The following is a 23441-nucleotide window of genomic DNA, read 5'->3' as shown; positions in this document are numbered from 1 at the left end:
CTCTATTAATCTATGACTATAGGTGGTTTCAAACCGCCTCGATCACAAGAATCCCCGTTAAATTTTCGGGTTAAATCCCCAAACTTTTTTTGGCTGAAAAATACCCATTAATTATTCCTGCATTCACACCGCCCTGAAACATACGCCTTTGGGATAAGTTCCTGAAGTTACGAGCATGCGCAGTATGGTCTGATAAGCAGGCAAGGCGCTGTCTATAGACCAAAAGCTTCGGTCTCTGTTATGTTGGTTGTTCAGCTGAACTGCGTTGGCTTCACCCACCAAATACAGAGACCGAAGTTCTAGCGCGATCTGTACAGGGAACTCAATGGCCATATGTTTATGTACTTAAGATCGGATAAAACGGAGAAGTGAATTTGCGCGACAGCCAAGGTAAGTCACTGTTTTTGTTCCTTTTAACTTGATTTTTCTCCGTTTTTTGGCAATTAATGCCAAGAGGGAATATTAATTTGCATTTTGGTTGTGTTAACTTTCAAAATTTTTATTCATTAAAGACAAAAATTGAAGAGCCCCGACGGGGGGATTTTGCATTGCAAGTCCCCTAATGGTGGCTGCACGATAGCGAGCCGTCTGTGTACGAGGAGAAATAAAAAAAAATAAAATGTTAAAAAACTCCTCGAAACAGACGGCTGCCAGCTGTCTAGCAAGGCGCGAGATTCAAAATCACTAGCCCAGCAGCCACCCACGGCGCTGCACCCAATTACACGCTGGGCTAAAAGTTCCCGTAATTTGCTTTCACATCGCCAAAATACCTGCGACCTTGAAAAAATCCCCGCGAAAGTTCTTGTAATTTCGCCAAGTATCTACTATTTAGCGGGTATTTTCTTTCGGGGATATAGATCTACGCGTAGCCGTAGTTTGCTTTCACATTACCAAAATACCTGTATTTTCTGATCGCGGGGTAAATTTCCCGATCTGAGAATACCTGGAACTCCCGTCGTCGATTTAGCAGATCCAACTTGGATCGCCTACACAAAAATTCCTATGTGGGACTTACAGATCTGAGACATTGCTTGGGCACTAATCAAAATGAAGACGACCCGGTATATCGCACAAGTCAATGTCGCAATTTTCTACACCAAAAAAGCACAGAAAACCATGCTAAATTAGTGAAAATACAGCCTGTTCTCACCTTTTAAGGAATTTCAATGATTTTATTCCGTCAATAATCCACGAAACGCTCGGATATCAAGTTAATCTTGGTCGACATCTGCACAAATTCCACTCCAAACCACACACACACAATCTTGGTATCTATGCGGTTTGCGTATTGTTTATGGAGCAACCATATAAAATGTGGAGCGAGCGATCGAGAGCTCGCAAGAGAGGTCGCGATTCGACCAATCAATTATCGGATTAGTCTACTTATCCAGACTCATGCTTGATTACGAGTATTTTTATAGTCTAAACAATTTACAAAGTATTCCAGATATCATTATGAACAGAAGAATCATAAAAGATCGATAGATACGAAATTTAATCTATAGTATGATTCTTTCTGATGATTTTGTGTAATTATTAAAAAAAATACATTTCCACATTTAAGAGATTAAGGTCTTTAAGCGTACACTAAATCTGTGACAGCTTTCTGATTTGTAAATTATGGCACTGCCTCCTATATTGAGCAACTCAGAAAATTGTATCAAAGAAATTATGAAAACTATTGAGAGCAGCAATTTAGGCCTTTATTGTTATCATTGAAAATCACATATAAAAATACAACATTGATCAATGGAGTGGATTCAGATCTGCTAAAAAAATATGCAACCAGCCCACCAGCCCCAGCCCACAGCCAGGATATTCTGCGGCGCCGGTTCTAAATTATAAAAAGTGAACTTTCTAGTTCAGGCTCGCATATAATTATGTTCACTTTTGTTACTTCACTTACTTGCAGGGGTGGATCGAGCTTTTCCCAATAGGAGGGAGGCGGACAAATATTTTAATCCACATTTACCCCGATCGGCAGCCAGAAACTACCAAAGACTGATTTTTTTTTAAAGGCAATATTTTGTAATGCATAGATTCACATTTTTTTGTATCATGAGTGCTGTATCAAGTGGCGTAACTGGCGGGAGTGGGGGGGGGGGTAGGGGTGGGCAAGCTATCCCCCTGGCGGATTTCACTGGGAATATAAAAAAAGGGGAAAGGGAGGGAGAAAGAAGGGGAAAAGGAAAGGGAAAAGTTAAAAGAAAACAAAGATTTTTTTATTTATGGAAAAGGAAGAAAAGAAGAACATTTGAGAAAGTAAAAATCATTCCGAAATGGGCCTATGTAATGCACTAGCATAATTGGAAATAAATTGAAAGATGACAAAATGGCAAACAATAACGGGAAATGAAGGTAGAATGAAATTAATCAAAGGCTAAATTTCAAAACAAAGAAAAAAGGGACAAGAAAAAACTTAATAACACGACGGGGCTGCCGAGGATTGAAAATAAAGAGCGGGAAGAAAGATGGACTGCATACAACATTGTGCTATAATAAGCTTGCTGAATTTTATGCAAATGAGCTACCGGGGCTTTGAACCTGACCCCATGCAGTATAGCATCATCTGACTATAACCTTCAAATGCCTCTTTATAACGTCCCCTGTATATAGCCGGGTCCCTTCCTACATTAAGCTTTACGTTCAATCACTGGCGAACAGGCGCGGGAGGGGGGGGGGGTTCTTGGTTCCATACCGCGCAAGAGCAAATAAAATAAATTCAACGGGAGACGTATATAATGACATGAATGGAAAAAAAATGAAATGTGTTATTTGGAATAATCTATATAACATAATTAGGATTTAATTTCAATAGGCATTTTTTTCCAGCTCGCTTTGCTCTCTAGTGACTTTTTACAAATTTTCCCACATTACGTTTTGCCCCCTCAAAATACTTGGTTCACTTGAATAAATGTGTTGTGTAAAAGTTATAATCTGTATATACCCGCGATTTGATTAAAAATAGCGGCGATCTGAGAGGTTTAAATGACTTTGATATCAAGAAGTTCCGGTGGCTCTGCCCCGGATCCAACCGCATCACTGCCGTGTATGGGTATGGAAGGGTTGGTTCATGGTCACCAAAAGTTTTACATCCAAGAATAAAAGGAAGAAAGAAAGGCAAATAAAAAGTGTAGGATATGGTCTTATTTACTGAATATGTCAAAATATATCTCAAAGTTAGATTCTCATATAAAGGTGATTTTTTCCTTGCTCGCTTTGCTCGCTTGGGACTTATATTGAGCAACTTTTTATCGCATGCACCGTACTTCACGATACTGCCGCAACAAATCATGTTTACAGTGGTGTACAGTCTGTACAGACCACAAAAAATGAATGGAAAGAGAGAAAAGTGAAATATATAGGCTGGATATCATGTCAAAATCTGTCACAAAATTTGATTTTTGCATTAATTCTGCCTGATACGCAATGTCTGGCCATATTATATACCAGGGATTCTCAAATGGTGGCGCGCGCGCCACTTGTGGCGCACCGAGCCTTGCGGAGTGGCGCTTGGGAACCGGTATGAAAAAAAGTAAATATAAGGAAAAAGTGGTGAGAAAAAATGTATCTATCAGTAACCTGGAAATATGGATTTGGTGATTATTTTAATTCAAAGAGAAAACAAACTCTTTTCTTGACACCTAATTGCTAATTGATTTCCTCTAATTTTGTCCAATTTAGCACTCGATAACCCCTATTATGGAGGATCGATGGTGTTCTCCTTTTTATTTATTCTATGCTGTACAAAGTTTATGTGCCACACAAGTGATTTGAAAACCCCTTTTGTAGGATTTCTATTTCAACGGCGAGAAATTTTGATTGGGGATTGGGGCCCCCCAAGTGTTTCACAGCCAAGAAAAAAAAGGAGAAAAGGAAAGGGAAAGAGTGGAACATTGCAAATAAAGATTTTTGTATTGAAAAGTTCAATATTTTTGCTTCAGCTGCCATATCTAGCCCACTCATTTTTTTTTTACTCATTACGCCACTAAATTGCTTCAGCCAATAGGTCTGGTGCAAAACAGTCTGAACTAGTGGTATCATGTGTTGTGAAAAAGTCACTGGTCATTTTTCTTTTAATGTTAATATTGTGTAGTTTGTTGGCATTTGTATTTCTTCTGTTGATATCAATTAGAGCCCCTCTGGGCAGTTTAAAATGCCTCATATTCCAAAACTTCTGGGGGCTCTGCCCCCTCGACCCCCACCAGCGGCCTCTGGACCCCCTTCGCTGATACATTGCTGGTTTGCGTAATGGATAGTGGAGCAGTATAGATACTCAACAAGAAATGTGGCGCTTCAAAAAAAGTAATTGAGAATGGCTGCCCTATAATATTACTATGAATTGACGTCCGTTCATTTAATGGTGTGAACAATATTCTTACGAACAAGATAAGGCTCTTAAAACATGAATAATGAGAGCGCGAAACGCGAGCCGAAATTTGTATTGTACTGACCTTAAAATTGACATGGCAAGGATTGATTGCAGTGGCTAATAAGGAGCAAACTTCATAGATGATGCGAACGCGAAGTGCGAGCTGACTTTTTTTATGCAGAACCTAAAGCTTGTAATTCTATATAAGCACTATTTGTAAACATTGTCAGGACGGGTATCTATATAACTAAACTGATGCGAGCGCGAACACTCAGACCTTAATTAATGAGCACAATTTAAATAATAAAGACCACAAGAGGTTTAATGATGTTTTTAAATAAAGAACAAGATATAGATCAGGGATTCTCAAATGGTGGCGCGCGCGCCACTTGTGGCGCACCGAGCCTTGCGGAGTGGCGCTTGGGAACCGGTATGAAAAAAAGTAAATATAAGGAAAAAGTGGTGAGAAAAAATGTATCTATCAGTAACCTGGAAATATGGATTTGGTGATCATTTTAATTCAAAGAGAAAACAAACTCTTTTCTTGACACCTAATTGCTAATTGATTTCCTCTAATTTTGTCCAATTTAGCACTCGATAACCCCTATTATGGAGGATCGATGGTGTTCTCCTTTTTATTTATTCTATGCTGTACAAAGTTTATGTGCCACACAAGTGATTTGAAAACCCCTTTTGTAGGATTTCTATTTCAACGGCGAGAAATTTTGATTGGGGATTGGGGCCCCCCAAGTGTTTTACAGCCAAGAAAAAAAAGGAGAAAAGGAAAGGGAAAGAGTGGAACATTGCAAATAAAGATTTTTGTATTGAAAAGTTCAATATTTTTGCTTCAGCTGCCATATCTAGCCCACTCATTTTTTTTTTACTCATTACGCCACTAAATTGCTTCAGCCAATAGGTCTGGTGCAAAACAGTCTGAACTAGTGGTATCATGTGTTGTGAAAAAGTCACTGGTCATTTTTCTTTTAATGTTAATATTGTGTAGTTTGTTGGCATTTGTATTTCTTCTGTTGATATCAATTAGAGCCCCTCTGGGCAGTTTAAAATGCCTCATATTCCAAAACTTCTGGGGGCTCTGCCCCCTCGACCCCCACCAGCGGCCTCTGGACCCCCTTCGCTGATACATTGCTGGTTTGCGTAATGGATAGTGGAGCAGTATAGATACTCAACAAGAAATGTGGCGCTTCAAAAAAAGTAATTGAGAATGGCTGATATCAGATCTATCCAATTATGGCGAACGCTAAGCGTGAGGTAATTTTTTAATGTTAAGACCTAAAACGGGACATTGTATACACTTTAAAATCATGACAAAATCTTTAGGCCAGTTGCTACGTAAATGATGCGAGCGCGAAGTACTGGGTGAAAATGTTTAATATTCTACTGTGTATTCTAAGCATGTTTTTAAATAAAGTACGAACAGTTTATCTCGAAAAATACTCGATACCGTAACCCAAAAGAGGATACGGTAAGCACTGTAGAGGTATCATGATTAAGATATTGCTCTACAATAATGAGAGCGCGAAGCGCGAGTTGAATTTAGGCGCGATTTAGACATTAAAAAACCCCAGGACATTATTGTTATTATTTTTATTCGGCATTTAAAAAAAGATCAAGTTACAAAGCAAATATAACATGAATATTATCATGATTATGAGGGAAGAAAAGGGGATATATACAGTTCAAGTCCATGTTGTCTGAGAAAGGAAAAAATACAGTAGCTGTAGCCCGCTGACTTGCCCTCGAGATATTGGGGGATGATTTTTTTTTTGGGGGGTGTATCCCCCATGCACCCCCGGATCGACACCCATAGCATGGATCCAGGTACATTCAAAGACTGTTTATCGGAATGGAAGGGGGATACGTATCTAGCTAGTCAAATAATAAGAGTGCGTAGCGCGAGCTAATGTGGGTTTCATATTTCTCACTTTAATCAAGGAGCTTCCTGCTATAATAATGATGAAGATGCGTATCTCCTTGGAACAAAGGAATGAAACTCGAATCGCGGGCAAAGTAATTTGTGCATAAATAAAGACTTGCAAACGGGAAATTTTAAGTCACATGTTATCCTCTTGAGCAAATTATTATCTCCCTCAAGGCAATTTGTGAAGTGCGAGCAGTAATGACCTGATTTTTGTTCTATTATCCACTTGTTCTCCTCTCTCTAATTATTCCTTATCTTATCTCTTTTTTCTCCCTTAACGATAATGATGCGAGCGCGAAATGCAAGCTGACATTTATATTCTGACCTCAAATTTGGAATGTTTATAAATACTTATGCTATAATAACAGGATGGGGGTATAGTCTCAACATTTTATGCAAGCGCAAAGCGCGAGATGATTTTCTTTTTCAATTTCCGACCCAAAACTGGACATTCTAAGCACTCTTGGTGATCATGAACAAGATGGTCATCTATTATCGATGCGAGCGTGAAGCGCGAGGTGAAATTCTTTTATATTCTGATCTAAAATTTGGACATGCTGAGCTCTCTTGGTGACCATGATCAGGATGGTCATCATGCGAGCGTGAAGAGCGAGCTGAAAAAAAATGATATTCTGCCTTAAAAGTTCGACATCCTAAGCACTTTTTTTAATCATGAACAGGATTGGCATCTCACTAATCGATGCGAGTGCAACGCTCGAACTGAAAGTTTTGTAAATTCCGACCTAAAATGTATAACATAACTGGACGTTCCAAGCACTGTTTGTGACCATGATGAACAGCATATGAGTACTAGTATCTATCACAACAATATTGACGCGCACGCGAAGCACAAGCCTTAACAATTTTGATATTCTGACATATACTTTGGACATTCGAGAAAGCATTTTTGATAATCACGAACAGGAGGAGTATAGGCTGAAAAAACATTTTTTGCGAGTGCGAAGCGCGAGCTAAAAAAAATAGATATTTCGACCAAAATTTGGACATTATAAGCACTTATCTATCATGATCAGGATCGTCACCTTACTAAACAACATTATTGATGCGAGCGCGGAGAGCGAGATAAAAAATTTGATATTCTGACCTAAAAATTTGACTGTCTGAGCACTTTTGGTAATCATGAACAGGATATGGGCATCTAAATATGCATTTGATGCGAGCTCCTAACTCACGGGAAACATGAATTTGGCGCACCCGGTCTACCCCGGGGACTAACATATAAATTGGCACACCCCCAACAAAAGTTTATTGGGTGCTCCTTCATTTCAGGTCAATTTGGCGCCCCGCCCGCATGTAAAACATGAATTTGGCGCCCCAGGTGAAACATCAAATTGGCGCCCAAAAGGTCGAACATCAATTTGGCGCCCCCCTAAGTCGAACATCAAGTCGGCGCAACATATAGGTAAAACATCAGTTCGGTGCCCCAGTGTCGAACTTCATTTCGGCGCCCCTAGGCATGCTAGGTCGAACATCAACCACTGATCTCTCAGTGACATCAACCCTGGACATCAATTAGGCGCCCCCTATGTCGAATATCAATTCGGCACCCCTATGAGACAGCGATTCGGCGCCCCTCCCCCTCCTTCCCTCTCCTTTTTTTCGTTTTCTCTTTCTTATTTCCCCTTTATTCACTTTCTATTCTTTATTTCCCTCCTTTGTCTCCCCTTTCTTCCTCTTTTTTGGGGCCCCTTTACGCCTTGGCACCGAGCGCCCCCGAATTATATTGACATTATAGTGATATGAAAAAATAATTTTGATTGGTGCATATATTCTCTTTTTAATGAGAGCGCCGTTAAAAATCCAACCGATAATACTGCTGTGTTCTTAATTGCAGGTGTTCTTTTTTCATTTAATGGAAGACAGAAATGTTTGAATCCCGGGGGGGGGGGCCACTTACATTGGCGAGTGGATACCATGCGCGACCAAAAAAACACGTAAAAAGGATGTCTTTTTCACGATAGGGCACGTTACGTACGTAACGTGATAAGGGTGTCAAAAACACAAAAATAATGAAAAAAGGGTATCTATTTCGCTAGGAAAATTACGTGCTTAGGGTCGAATATGTGGGGATGATAAAACAAAATTAAAATGTTTTATAAAGGATGTCCTTTTTGCCCCAAAACTTCGTGTTTAGAGTCCGATTTGAGCGAGGTGTAGAAGTTGGGGTCGTACTAAACCAAATAAGGTAAAGCCGACGACCGAAGGACCCGTAACAATAAAACATTCCTGTACTTGTTTAGGGGTTCATTTCAAGGAATATTTGCCAAGAGTATCGTTTTGTTTCCAATACTTGTTAAGGGTAGGTTTTCACACGCCAATACTTGTTAAGGGGTGCATTTTCAGAAAATGGAAATTACGTGTTTAGGGTGCTTTTCGAGACCCCATGGTCGCGCATGGTATCCACTCGTGAATGGAAGTGGCCCCCCCGGGGTTTGAATATACCCCGGAATAAACTTAGACAGAGTTCATGCTGATTAATATGAACCTACACGGGTTAAGATGGGTTTTGATTTAATGAATCTTTGTTGGCCCAGGCATGGCTATACAATATAATAAAAAATAGATATTGGGCAATCACTGCAAGACCTTAAAAATCACATGATATCGATCAGTCATGTGATTTTCGGCTCTACAAATAAACAAAGCGCATGCGCTACTTGCAACTCAGCGATCCGACAAATTTTATCAACATGGCGAAGAAATATTATGGCATAAATCTGTCGAAACTGCTAATAATACAGGGTTTTACTCTGGTAATGTTCAGTGGAAGAATGAATTCATCTGCATGCACCGTTGGGAGCTTCAATCTTACAAGTATCCAGACGTGGTAAGTGATAGAAATCCACCGGTAGATGGCCGTCGTCGCGTCTTGTGCGATTGGAAGCATAAAACTGAACTGTAGTCCCACACGTAGAAAAATATGTGCAGTGTGTATGTTTTTTTCCTGTACTGAGACTAATTTTCTATGTTTATGCATTATGGTGTAAATTTGTACTACTTTAGGCGACAATGTAAACAGTTTTCTATTCATATGATCCATGGAGATTCAGCAGATAATTTCCTCGCCAGCACCGATATCGATAGTCTCTCAAACAAGCTGTCTCTGCCAGACTTTGCATGTTTTTTTGTTATTATTTTTTTTAAAAACTTGTTTTCTTTTGAATTTGAGGTTTGAATCTGATATCTGATCAATTCAAAACCAGGGGCTTCTTGCATGAAGCAAAGGGTCTTTCGTAGAACTGTTCTAGGTAAGGACGAGATATCGCTCAACTGTTTCACAAAGCTGGTTTGGGCGTAGACAGCTGGCAGCCGTCTGTTTCGAGGAGTTTTTTAACATTTTTAAAAAAATTTCTCCTCATACACAGACGGCTCGCTATCGTGCAGCCACCATTAGGGGACTTCTCACTTGCAATGCAAAATCCCCTCGTCGGGGCTCTTGAATTTTTGTCTTTAATGAATAAAAATTCATTTCAGGTTGCCTTTTAATATCCAAATAATACATAAAGTCACATTTTAAAATCTTTTGACCTTGAAATTTATCTAAAAAAGCTGAAAATGCCTTAAAATTGTATTTTCAGCTACTTTTAGATCAATTTCAAGGTCAAAAGATAAAGTTGTGACTTTATGTATTATTTGGATATTAAAATACAACCTGAAAGGAACATGATTTGCAATTATCAGCTTAAAATCATCATTTGTGTTGAAATGACACATAATATGAAAGTTGGTGTAAAAACCTTTAACAATGGGATTTTGGTGGATCAAAGATTTTGGTTGAATTTCAGCCATCTTTTCAAGGTCATTGTGTTGTAAAAAAATGATATAATACTAGATAATCCAAGGGGCTATTCCACGGTTACTCACGTTACATTTGGAGACACCTTGACTCGTACTTGGAGCTGTAACTCCATTATTATTGATAGGAACTAAACATCTCCTTATCACAACAAAGTACACAGTCTGACTATCCTTCGTATAAAAACAAAACTTGGGAAAGTCTATTATGCTCCTGGCAAATCTTTGGAATGTGTCGGTTACTCACGTTACATGATTTGGACATGCATAAAATGAAAAGTCAACATAAGTGAAAAGTCTCCTCATACAAGGCTTTTATGAAAGTTGATTATATCCATTTCAAAGAAGTATATTAGGGAGACAAACTTTGTATATAATAAAAAAAATAAAGAACACATGGTTTTTACTTGGGGTGCAGATAATATGGTTACTCACGTTACATTTTGTCCATGTATGGTTAACAACACACATGTCATTAAAAATTCAATAATGTGTGTAAAATTCATTGCTAGGAACATCTAAAAGAGATTTTATACCAAAAATTGGAACAATTGGAGCTTTATTAGGGAGTAGGAGGGAAAAGTATGATTTCGCTTACTAATTATGCATAAATTAGCATAATCGCTTAATACCAATTTGCATGAAATAAATTACTGTATAGTATTGTAGATTATGTCCAAGACAACCTGCACGCAAATTTTCGGCGTGATCGTGCGGCCAATGGCCGAGATCTCAAGGGGGGCCTGGGAGCCCCCCCTTCCCCCACCCTCCGGGCCATATCAACTCCCAAAATACCCCGGCCTAGATAGGGTTACAGGTAAGGGCATTCAATGTGTTGTTCAAACACTCTTTAAAGTTTGGTTAATCAAAACCAAGTCTTACTAATGCACTCTCGCATTGTGAATACTTCTACTAATATTCATTTTTTTTGTGTGATTGTATGACCACTGATATTTTGATGAACAAAGAGTCGCATCAAAGAGATGTACCCTCATTTTGCTTTTAATTAATCAAAAATAACTTCACAACTAACCATGAGACTTAAAACTTGACATCCCACAGAAAATGTTACCGAACTGAATAATTTTTACTGGTTACTCACATTACATGATGGTTACTCACGTTACAAAGTTACTCACATTACAGTTTTTCTTCATCAATTTTATAAAAAAATTGTACTTTTTAATGATTTTGATAGTCATCACTGTGTCAAAGATTGTTTGAAGGAAGAGAATTTAAAATCCCACCAATTAACTGTGAAGAATTTTTCTCTCAGAAAACAAAGTCAGTTTTTTCGGTTACTCATGTTACATCACCTGAACAGGTTGCAATATTTATTTTTGAATGAGTACTACAAATTTACTTGAAAAGCGGTTGTGTATTTTAAGTAATTTGACTCTTCTAAACTTCAGAAATATATAAAGTGGTATGTTGTTGCAACAACAAAATGGTAATAAGGCATATTTCATTTTTCACTATTTTCTTGTATTTTGGTACACAATGGAAGACACAACTTTTAATCATTTTTTTCCAAAGTATACATATGAAAATAAACTTTTTATTTCTTTTTCCTGAAACTATCATGTATGAAGGACTTAAAGTACTTAAAAATTCAAGAAAATATTGAATTTGAATTTTTAAGCTCATGTCCACCTGTGGAATTGCCCCAAGTACTCATTATGGACTACCAATATTGCAAATATCAACATGATCAGGCTTTTAGTCTGTAAGAAAATCAATTCTGAAATGTGTTGTAAAACTCACGGGTGTTGTGAATATGCTAATTTTAAGCATTTTCAGCTATTTTTAGATCAATGTCAAGGTCAAAAGATAAAAATGTGACTTTACATATTATTTGGATATTAAAATACAACCTGAAAGGAACCTGATTTGTAATTATCAGCTTAAAATCATTTGTCTTAAAATGACACATAAGTGAAAGTCGGTGTAAACAACCTTTAACGATAGGATATTGGCAGATTAAAGATTTTGGGTGAATTTCAGCCATCTCTTCAAGGTCATTGTGTTGTAAAAAAAATGAATTAATACTAGATCATCCAAGTACTCATTATGGACTATCAATAGTGCAAATATCAACATGATCAGGCTTTTAGTCTGTGGAAAAATCAATTCTGAAATGTGTTGTAAAGCTCACGGGTGTTGTGAACAGCGTTCTCGCCAGAAAAAAATTCACCCATGTCGGGGACTTGTGCTGCCACTCCCGGGGGTGGGTGCGGGAGCGACGGCCTTTTCATCAAATAGAGATGCCAAGGAAGCCCCATTGTGGCATATTTTTAAGCCCACACAAATGCACATAAATGCTAGGCCTGGGAGTAAACATCGATTGATCGAATGGTTCGATTGGCATGCCGCCAATCACCAATCGATTAGCAAAATTTACACAAATCGAATGTTCGGCAGATCCCGATTATGACATTGGGAGAACTCGAATACCCAAGTAATAACAAAATGACAAGAAAACAATGATGACACTTCATACAGGTTTAAAAATTATGTTACCGAGATAATTTTTCAAAAATAATCAATGATTGTATTACATTCACGGTTACACACCAACATGAAAGCGCTCCAAATTTTTTTTAATCCCACCCAACCTTGCCCTCGATACACAAAATGAGTTCATTGTCTGCATGCACGAAACAATAAGAAAACACACAACCAAGCTCACTTGAGCTGATTGGACCTTCGGATAGCCAATGAAACTTTTGGGGAAACAAAGAAGAAGGCAGTGGTTCCCTTATCAGGAGAGGTCATGACTTCAGATACACAAAATGAGTTCATTGTCTGCGTGCACAAAACAATAAGAAAACACACAACCAAGCTCACTTGAGCTGATTGGACCTTCGGATAGCCAATGAAACTTTTGGGGAAACAAAGAAGGCAGTGGTTCCCTTATCAGGAGAGGTCATGACTTCAGAAATAAATTGACCCCTCCCCCATCTGTGTGTGAGGGAGAGAGAAAGATAAGGGTGAGAGCCGGAGAATTCCTTTCATGTTTCAAAACAATAATGCAACCTTTTTTCTATCCCCCTCACACAATGAAAACTACATTCCAACATGCGCCCGTCTTCACCGGTACTTTCTCGACTAGTCTCCAAAAATAGACCCAGTTATACATGTAGGTTCAAATGATAAAAAAATCGTAATTTTAAAAGGTATTTCAAATTAAATATTTTGCAAAATATTTTTTGGAAATACATGTGTAGAATCGTGGGCAGTGCCACAAGTGAGGGCGGGGACATGGTGTGGGCAAGGGATGAAATTGTTCAAGAAATGCTCCACCTGGGGTCAGTCTCAAAGAATAGTTCATGAATGAGTTGTTTACATCTTTGGGCTTTGGACTGGCTGATCTGGGCTGATTCATTCATATGCAGGGGTGTGGCACTTGGAGGGATGCATGCATAATACCAGAGTACCAACATGGATTTAGGAAGGATTTTCATTGGAACAATAAACTGAAAGTTTTAATCTCATTTCATGTAGTTTCTTTTGATATAAATATCATGGAGAAGGGGAAAAAGGTCCTACTTTCATTTATTCTAAACATGTGACTTTGATGGAGATTTCACCATAAAGTAGGTCAACTATTGTGACTTAAAAGACCTGATTCCCGACGAACAATCGAATCATTCAATTATTTTTTCAGGAAATAATTGAATGGTAAAAATGACAATCGTCCCAGGCGCAGGCCTAACATCCATGCACCATAGCGGTCACGCACAGTTCTCAAACTCCTTTGCTATTCGTTCATTGTGTGCAGAGAGGGCGGGATAAAATGACAAACACAGTACAACTCCTTTGCTATTCGTTCATTGTGTGTATAGAGGGCGGGATAAATGACAAACACAGTACAAGTACATGTTCCTTGTATCAATGCATTTATTCCAAGTTCCACTCCCATCATATCAGTAAGCGCAGCTACCGGTAGGTCATGGAGCATAGCCGGTGTGATGTGCGGGGCAGACGGGGGAATAGGCAACGGAACGACCGTACCGTGCCGTCATATGCCCGCAATAGCAGCCGCGAGCTATAGCTGGGCGCCTTGCCACTTTCCTAGCCGTAGTAGGCCTGTAAGTGGTCTTAAGTTGGTGGGACTTCGGCGCAACCCGATAAATGAAGTTGATATCACTAAGATGAGTTCATGGAGTGTATTATTTTTTTCTGAATATTTCCATTTAATTTTTCCACGCATGTCGCTGAAATTTTACGCATGGTTCCACTTGGTCTCCATTTCCGCACGCATGGTGTTTGCACCATGCGTGTTATACACTGGCGAGAACGCTGGTTGTGAATATGCTAATTTAAGGCATTTTCAGCTATTTTTAGATCAATGTCAAGGTCAAAAGGTAGAGATTTTGCTTTGTTTGTTATTTGGATATTGAAATAGAACCTAAAAGGAACAAGATTGGCAATTATCAGCTTAAAATAATCATTTGTGTTGAAATGACACACAAGTGAAAGTACGTGTAAGTACAGTTTAGCGCCCTATGATCATGGAAAATCGACCCGATTTATTGTTTTTGATGATTTTCAGCTGTATTTTTAAAGGTCATTGACAATTAGTCAAACTATTTGTGATGCATATCCTTTTAGTACTAATTACAGACTACCATTACAGACAATACCAGTATTTGTTGGCTTTTCATTTCTGATTTATTGCAATTTGAAATGTGCTGATAAACTGTATGTATTGTTTTACATTGGTTTGGGGGTGTTTACGACCATTTTCGAATGCGTAAACCAGCTATTTAACATTTCGGTCACAAAAAATTTTAAGTATCCCATGAAAATATAGGTAATTGTCTATCAGTATACAGAAATTGGTGTTGCTCCTCGATGGGACGAGGGGTGATCCGTGACCTTGAACTTGGCAACTTTTAGAAAAAATCCAACTTTGAGGGCGCCCTACAAGAAAACGACGCGCACGTTTGGGCCAATTTTTTGTAGGTCTGTTGAGCAAGTGATAGTCTTCAAGTATGCATAATATTGGGCTCTAAGCTAATTGAATTTGGAAGTTATGAGCTTCCAAAAGTGCACCCAAAATCACTGACTTGGACGCTTAACACCATTTTCGGCGACCTCGTGCGCAATAACGGCTGGTCAGATCCGTGCCGTAATATACTGTGCATGTTAAGACAAAAAAGTTCTTCCAATTTCCAGAAAATAAGCACTCTACCTCATCAAACTTGGTTGCAGCAGTCAATCAAAAATAGCAAATTTTTTTAAAACTTGGTTGTTTGTCCACGCATTGGTTGCTAAGGGAGGCCGTATCTTAGCAACCATTTGACCTTGGGGCAAAATATTTCAGATTTTTCCGTCAGACACTTGGGGGAACATTTGGTGCGAGTTTAAAGAAAATCAAAGGGGGTCGGGTGACAAATTGAAAATTGGTTGATTTGACGTGGATTGACCCATCTATAAATTTGTCATCAAAACGGCATAGCTAGCCGGAAGTACATTTGTAGACAGTAGAGACTGAGCTGAGAGAGTCAGTTCCTGTGTTGCGGTAACACACAAATGCTCATGACAACGATGACAACAAGTTGTTTCTAAATTGTTTAGAAAGTCTAGTGATTTAATTTTTTTTCTATTAGTTATTTACTTTTTTGTTAATTTGAGTAAAATAAGTTTATGTTTACTGGGAATATTGCAGTTTTAATAACACAGATTAGATCTATCTATATCTAAGCATAAGGTACACATTTTATTTTTAGATTAAATATCTGAATTTTGTAAATTGGTGCTTGAAATTCTGTCTTTACTTGTGTCCAGCTTTTACCCACCTTATTGAGGCCTCGATGCCCAGTTTCAGAATTAATAATTTAGAAATATGTTTTGCATGTTTACAATGATTGTGAATGATATGAGAGAGTAATAGTTGTAAAATATGAGATAGGTATATAATTTGCAACAATTTGGCAATAAACTGCAGTGTAGAAAATTATGTTTTTGATAATTGTGCTCAATTTTTCCTGTGTGCACCTAGCCCTGCCCTCCAAGTGGAATGATCAAGACATGTAATTCCATCATAACTTTTAAATATATAAAAAAACCCATTTATTTGGACTTAAAGATAAGTGAAAGTACCGTAGTTGCAGTAAACTCTGATTTCAGGAGAAAGTCTGTTTTTTTCTTTTAGTTATTTACTTTTTTTCATTTCATTGTGACAAAGCGAGCAATCCATTGAATTTCTTGATGAACAAGACTGTCATAGACCTATGCATTCCACTTATTGCCAGTTTGGTATAAATTCATCTACAATTCTACATTTACACGTAGTGGGCCAATGTTATTTTTTTCAGTCTACTTTGATCCTACTTCACAACAATTTTTCACATGCCCCAACCCAAGGCTTGACTGATGTCCTCATTCTTTACATGTATGTGTTTTTGTTTCAATAATGTAAAATGGTTCTAAATGTTGATTTTCAATAAAAAAAGGCCTCATAAGAATACTCCCAAGATGGGAGATTTCAAGTGCACCAGATGGTGAACAATATACAGTGAAAGTAATAAGGATGCATGAAGGAACGGAATTGGTGATTTTATGGGTTTTTAATTACTTGATTCTCAGTGTATGTCTTTATAGTTTGTGTGCTGTTAGATTCAATGTAGACATACATGTATGCCAATTTTCTGAAGTCAGGTTTAAGTTAGACCATGGTATTAATTGTTACGATACTGCAACAAATAATGAAAAAAAAATTAAGATTTAAACTTGATTTTCTTTTTTTTTATTACAGGAAATGTAACAATCATAAAACAAAACATAAATCAATATTGATCTTACATGTACATCTAAGATGTCAGTGTCTGTTCTGCTGTTATTCCAAAGTTATGATCCAGATAAAATCCCAGTTGGCTGGCGAAAATTCCTTAAATTAATGTTCACAAAGATGGCAATGATGAAATTGATGTTGAAGCACGATGAATAACAAGAGTCACTGTAACGAGTTGAAATGCCCGGAAAGACGATGTTGATGATGATTAACCAGTCAATTTCAGTACCGGTAATCCATGGGTTGAAAAGCGTTTATTAAAACAGGTTGATGATCTCAATGAGAACTGAGAATTCCTCTCAAAATAAATGCTAACAGTTCATTGATGGCGGGCAAATAATTCCACAGAAGATAATTATTCCAGGTGGAAATAAAGTCTGGCATGAAACTCTAAGTTCTGATCTGATATGATGTTATGGTGGAATATACAGAGATACATGTACAAGCAAGTAATAACACAGTACAGTATGTTCTAGAACTTTCCAAAATGTTTTCCATTCAAATTAGCTTTTGTTTCCTGAAAAAATTGGTTTTGGTATCAAATTGGCTTTTGTTTCCTGGACAAGCCCCCAAAATTGTGGGGAGCCAAAAAATTAAGATTTTGTTAATATTGTATATTTCTTATGTTTTGCACTAATATGCTTTCAAAATGAAGAATTCTTTTTCAAAATAATTCATTTATCCAAGGCTCCACATTAACTTTTTTTGGTGGTGGCCCATTCGGGCCACCAAAACCTTCAAATAATTTTTTTTGGTGGCCCATTAGTAAAGTTTGGTGGCCCGAAAAATATAAAGAAAAACATTAATTTAAAATGAATAAAACAAATTGAAATATTCTGCAGTCAGTAACACGTACCACTATTCTTTGTACATCTTGTATGTAAATCGTGCTTGCTGTTATTTTACTTTGCTTATTTTGTGGTAATATATAAATTGTTCTATCATTGTAAATATGAAATGATTGAAAGAGAATAAAAGAATTGTATTGTTCCCAGGTTGTGGACTTTTAATCTCCGTATCGACACACACTCATAATGGTAAAGTAAATAAATAGTGCATATAGCAAACTCAGATAGATTTACAAAACAATTATTTTTCCTTTCTTCCTTTTTGATCATAAAACCTAGATTATGCAGGCCCCAAATCCAGTTTATTTTCTCTTTTCCAGCATAGTATAGCAGGAGAAAATCACAGAAAAATATGCTGCAGAATTAGAACAATGTGTAAAAGGGGGAAATAAACAAAAATCATTTTTAGAATAGTATTGTGACTGAAAAAAGAAATCAAAAATTGTAAAAAAATGAATAAGTGAAATAAAACAAAAGAAAAAATGAAGAAAGAAAAAACAAAGAACAGGAAAAAAAATTTGAGAAAAAACAAAAGAAAATGTAAGAAAAAAATGAATAAGACAAAATTATCAAAAAATGGGGAAAATTATGATTATTATTCAGTAGAAACATGTTCTTTAATCAGGCATATTCAATGGGAGGGGGTATAAATGGTTTAATCACTGTAAAAAAAAATGAAAGAAAAAAAATGAGAAAACGGCAAAAATTATCTGGAAAAAACAGTGAGAAAATTACTTCCCTATATTTGACAAAATGATGGAAAAATTCACATTTCATATCAATGAAATGCCTTCCCAAAGTATTTACTTCCTTAAGAGTGGTTTAAGAAGTCATTTGTAAACAAGAAAGAAAGAAGCTGCCTATTTATTTTTGGCTAGAAGAGACACAGCTTCGAAATAAACCAAATATCAACATACATACAAATGCACATACGGGACTGTGATGTACTCACCTATGTGTTTTATGTGTATTAATGCATTTGGAAATCGGTCTTTTTGAGTCAAAAGAGAGGTCATAATTCCTCCTTTTAATGCTTGCAGATAATCAGGTTTCAGTAATACGGACTGTAGAAGGGCATTTCATTGGTGTAAAATGTGACTTTGACGTAGATTTTCAGAGTTCTGGGGAAGATTTCTTAGCAGTAACATTTCGTATCGCAGCTCCCTGAGTTTGAATTGAATAGTCTGCTCGCGCACAGCTAGCTGCAGTGGTTTCATGCACGCAAAGCTCAGCCAGACAGCCGGCACGGCCGGCTGAATAATAGTTACTGTATGCTAGCGGTAGGCCTACATACTGTCATGACTATGCAATCTTTGTGTGTGTGTATTTGTGTGTAGATTAACAAAAAAGGCGCATGACGAATTGGCTTGCAATTTGAACTGTAGAAAGTTGATAAATACATGCAAAATCGGGAGAAAAATTGCGCTACTTTGAAAATTATTGGTTGCCCGATTCGGGCCACCAAAACTTAACATTTTTCAATAATGGTTGCCCAAGATGAATTTTGGTGGCCCGGGCCACCGCTAATGTCGAGCCTTGATTTATCATTCTCAGACAATTATGAACAATTTGAGTGCCATATATGAGTTTAATAAATTGGATGTGTATTGTTAGGGAATTGTATCCCTCAATTGGCTATTCATAGTTAAAGTTTAAACCACAGCATTAAACCAGGGTTTAATTTTACTCTGAGTTCACTATAAAGTTCAGAATACGAGCCATAGTGTTTTCAGTAAAAAGTGATAGATCTGCAGGATGAATTGTGTCCACAGGTTTGAAGCAATAGGGCTTACATGTATGTAGGTTGCATTCAGTTAAATTGTGGAGGAGAAGAATCTAAAGGCAGACTTGTATGAAAATCATGGACTGTGTATTTGACACTGTTCTCTTTACACTTTCTAAAACTAGTTTACTGGAAACGGGTTCAGGAAACCAGTTTGGAAGATCGCTTTGCTAGCATTCCCATTTGATGACATGATAGTGGTTTTCAAAATCACTTCACATAAAGCGATCTGGAAATGCTCTCAGTGGGGGGACATGTTTCGCAGGAAATTCAAAACTGCAGCATACATGAAGGCATTCTACACCTGTCGTGTGCGAAGATCACTTCCCAAAGAACGGTTGTGTCCTCACGCTAAAACCAGTTTAACGAGGCAGAGCGATCTTGAAAACTACATCGTGGGGTGGTTTTCTGAACCAGTTGGAAGATCGCTAAAACTGTTCTCATTGCACGTTAAACTAGTTTTAGGAAGGTAGTGAGAACGGTGTCTAGGTTTAGGAAGGTAGTGAGAACTGTGTCCTAGTTTCATGAAATGTTCTCCAGGTAAAGTTTGTTATAGTATTTATAGCAAAGAAAAAAAGAGGAAATAAATTGCTGGTTGTTTCTCTTTTTCTATCACCATGTTGAGGTGTCAGGGATTTTGACCTTTCTCTTGTTATGAATAAATTATTACAGTTATCATTTGTTTTGAAAGTAAACGAAAAATGCATTGCCGATAATGACAATGATTACAGCGATGCAAGTAATGAAAGTAATGCAGGAAATTGTATTGAAAGAGTTGCTTTGTTTTTTTTAAGTGATGACGCTGTTTATCCATTTAACATGCATTGACATAACACAAAAAAGAAGATAATGACTCTTGTCTTTTACTATACTGTACAATCAGACATAACTCCAATTTATAAGGAACAAAGGTTTTGTAAGAATAATAGAATGAAAATTGATTATTAACAAAGCTGTGAAAAAAACAAAAAATTAATAAATTTCAATCAGGATTTAAGTGATTTTATCTTAAATCGGTAATGTAATCTTAGGAATTGGGAAATTACCTTATTGATTCTTACTTGAACTTCCTGGAAGTACTCACAGCATTACAAAAAAAGTAAATTAGTGACCATTCTAGTGCTTAATGTAGCTCATTGTCCAAAATAAAGCGTATGGCGCACAATTTTTCATTCATCTTGGAGAATAGTCATCTGCATAAATGTCATATTTTTTTTATATAATGAATTGAAACCTTTTTAAATTTGATTTAATTTAATTCATTTTTATTGTCATTTTGCCAGACTTCTGATACATGTAACATAATTGAACAGAATAGCGCATTGGAAAAAGTACTTATTATATCACATTGGGGACACAAATCGCAAATACACTGTACATCAGAAACAGACATAAATATGTCCCAACTCTGACAATTTGTAAGTTTAAACTATCAATTATTAAAAGTATACATATGATGCAAAGATATATATGATATAGAGTATTTATATTGTGCACATATCCACCTTGTTACATGTAGGTGCTCAAGGCACTCCTATTTTACCCGGCTAAGCTAGGCGTTCATTGCGCACACAGCTTTTTAAGGAATTACTTCCTACCGGTACCCATTTACCTCACCTGGGTTGAGTGCAGCACATTGTGGATCAGTTTCTTGCTCAAGGAAATTATGCCATGGCTGGGATTCGAACCCATGACCCTCTGTTTCAAAGTCCGAAGACTAATCCACTGGGCCACAACGCTCCACTTCATAATCATCAAGTTAATTCTAGTTTACATTATATTTTCCCAAATATTCCCATACCAACTGGAATACTCATATATTCTTTATACCTTATATAATAATTTATTATACACGTAAATTGTGTGATAAATACATTTCAGTAAGAGCTGTGTAAAAACACTGTATCGTGTATGTACATGTACGTAATCTGTAAACCAATAATCTCCAGGACATCTGAGGATTTCCTGCCTTCTTAATATCCAAAAAAAATCAGTTTAATTCTCGGCTTTTCTGACTAAGCCAGTAAGCCACTCTACATGTACAGGGACAAAGAGGATTTTACTTAGTTGTAAATTCAGCTTTGTCCATGATATAATGTCAAAAGAGAGTAATGTGTGGAGGACTGGAGTCTTACTTTATAGATCTTACTATCAGATGATAAGATGGATAAGAATACACGTAGCTCTTTGTGAAAGAGATTTGCTTTTGCTGTTAGTTTTTTTCCTGAATGTAAAGCAGTTTCACATGGAGTATGAATAGAAAGAGAAACAAATGTGCTGAACAAATGATAGAACTTCTAGTGCAGTACTTGCACATTGTTCTTCCTGAAACAAAAATTGTCAAAGCCCATAGATCACTTTCTGGTAATTGGCAATGCAATAAATAAAATGGGTATTGTACATGTACGGGCTAAACCATGTACATGTAGGTTCAATTTATGTATTGAGTTAAGGAGACCTACATGTACTTGTATATTTTCTCCTACAGATAACCCTTACCATTATTAAAGGATTATTGGACTTATGGATTAAGTTGAGAATTGCCACAACTTATAATCCTTCATTCTGTAAAGTTTGAAATTCCAAACTTCATGACAAGAATTTTTATGTATTTTTTTCTATTAAGTGTACATATAGTTATTAAGAATGCATGTATGGCTTTTCCATTCATTTGAATGTAGGATGTAAATGTCTTGCCAACAGACATACTTGCCGTGGTTTGGGATCAAACCCCAGACTCTCATACAGTTGAGGCCAAAATATTCATACACCCAGGTAATTCAAAGAAAAGTTGACACTTGCGAAATATCCTAAAATTTATTGTATGTTATAAAATATTTGTGCTATCATGACGAATTTGATGTCAAACAAATGAGTATGTCATGCCCCTTCATCACATTGCTTTGTCATCAGGAGTTGAAAACTATATAGGTGTTATTTTTTCCCCAAAGAATCTTCATATTTTAGAAAAATTAAAAATAAAAACTTGACGACAACATTGCACATTTTGTGCTATTTTCTTCTAACCGCAAACATTTCAGATAAATCTTTTTTGTTCAGTGGTGACATATCATGATAGAAAATGTAATATACATGTAAATCATAGATTTGACATTTATATATTTCTCTGAAACAATGTTTGAAAATATAATAACGAACAATAGAATACATTTGGCACAAATATTCCTTTTTTGTCTTCGAAGAAAATTCCACCTTAAAATACTTTAATCCCAACGGCATCCCAGTCATGTGAAAGAGCTTGATACATGTACACTCTATCATTTGATACCAAATTCGTCACGGTAGAACTTATATTTCTGAAGATAAAGTAAATTTTACTATGTTTGGCAAGCGAACAAATTTCACTGAATTCCATGGTTGTGGGTAAACTTTCGGTCTCAACTGTACGTCTACACGTAGTCAGGCGCCATACGCCACTTGGTCAAGGCAGTGACAGCACCCTAACGGTAAATATGTAGCGACAGGATTACTTGCGCAAAAGTGATTCTATGGGAATACCTAAATGTACATGTACATGCACATGTGTATGAGGCAGTATTTGATATTCAATTCACCTTATATGGTGAATTAAACATAATTCAAATGATCACAGTCACAGTGTATGCAATAATGTCATTTTTGTAGGTAGCAGAATGTTCATAATATGGATCACACCTATACTACTGCATTTATGAAAAAAATTATCAATGGTACTACAGATTGTTTTTTTGTATGATGATTTAAAGAAGAGAGAATATCTTTGTAAACCTATATTCTGTTGTACATATAACTTGTGATGTTTGAATCATTTCCACAAGCTAAGAGAAAAATATATACATGTACATTTTTTTCAACCTTCAGTTTACTTGTATATTTGCTGTCAC

At 36.8% G+C, this 23441-nt stretch overlaps 1 protein-coding gene across 1 annotated transcript in view; it reads left to right on the top strand.

Moving 5' to 3' along the window:
* The first annotated feature begins 8978 nt into the window (after positions 1–8978).
* The window catches only part of LOC121413441 (cation-independent mannose-6-phosphate receptor-like), a 75083-nt gene continuing 60620 nt past the window's right edge, over positions 8979–23441 (top strand). The window contains exon 1 of the mRNA XM_041606260.1: positions 8979–9159. Coding sequence (XP_041462194.1) covers positions 8981–9159 — 179 coding nt within the window. The 5' untranslated portion in view covers positions 8979–8980. The remainder of the gene's footprint in view (positions 9160–23441) is intronic.

This window comes from Lytechinus variegatus, chromosome 4 (assembly GCF_018143015.1).
Source record: "Lytechinus variegatus isolate NC3 chromosome 4, Lvar_3.0, whole genome shotgun sequence".
Taxonomy (NCBI): Eukaryota; Metazoa; Echinodermata; class Echinoidea; order Temnopleuroida; family Toxopneustidae; genus Lytechinus; species Lytechinus variegatus.
The sequence above is the reverse complement of the archived record's forward strand: the minus strand, read 5'-3'. Positions and strand labels throughout refer to the sequence as shown.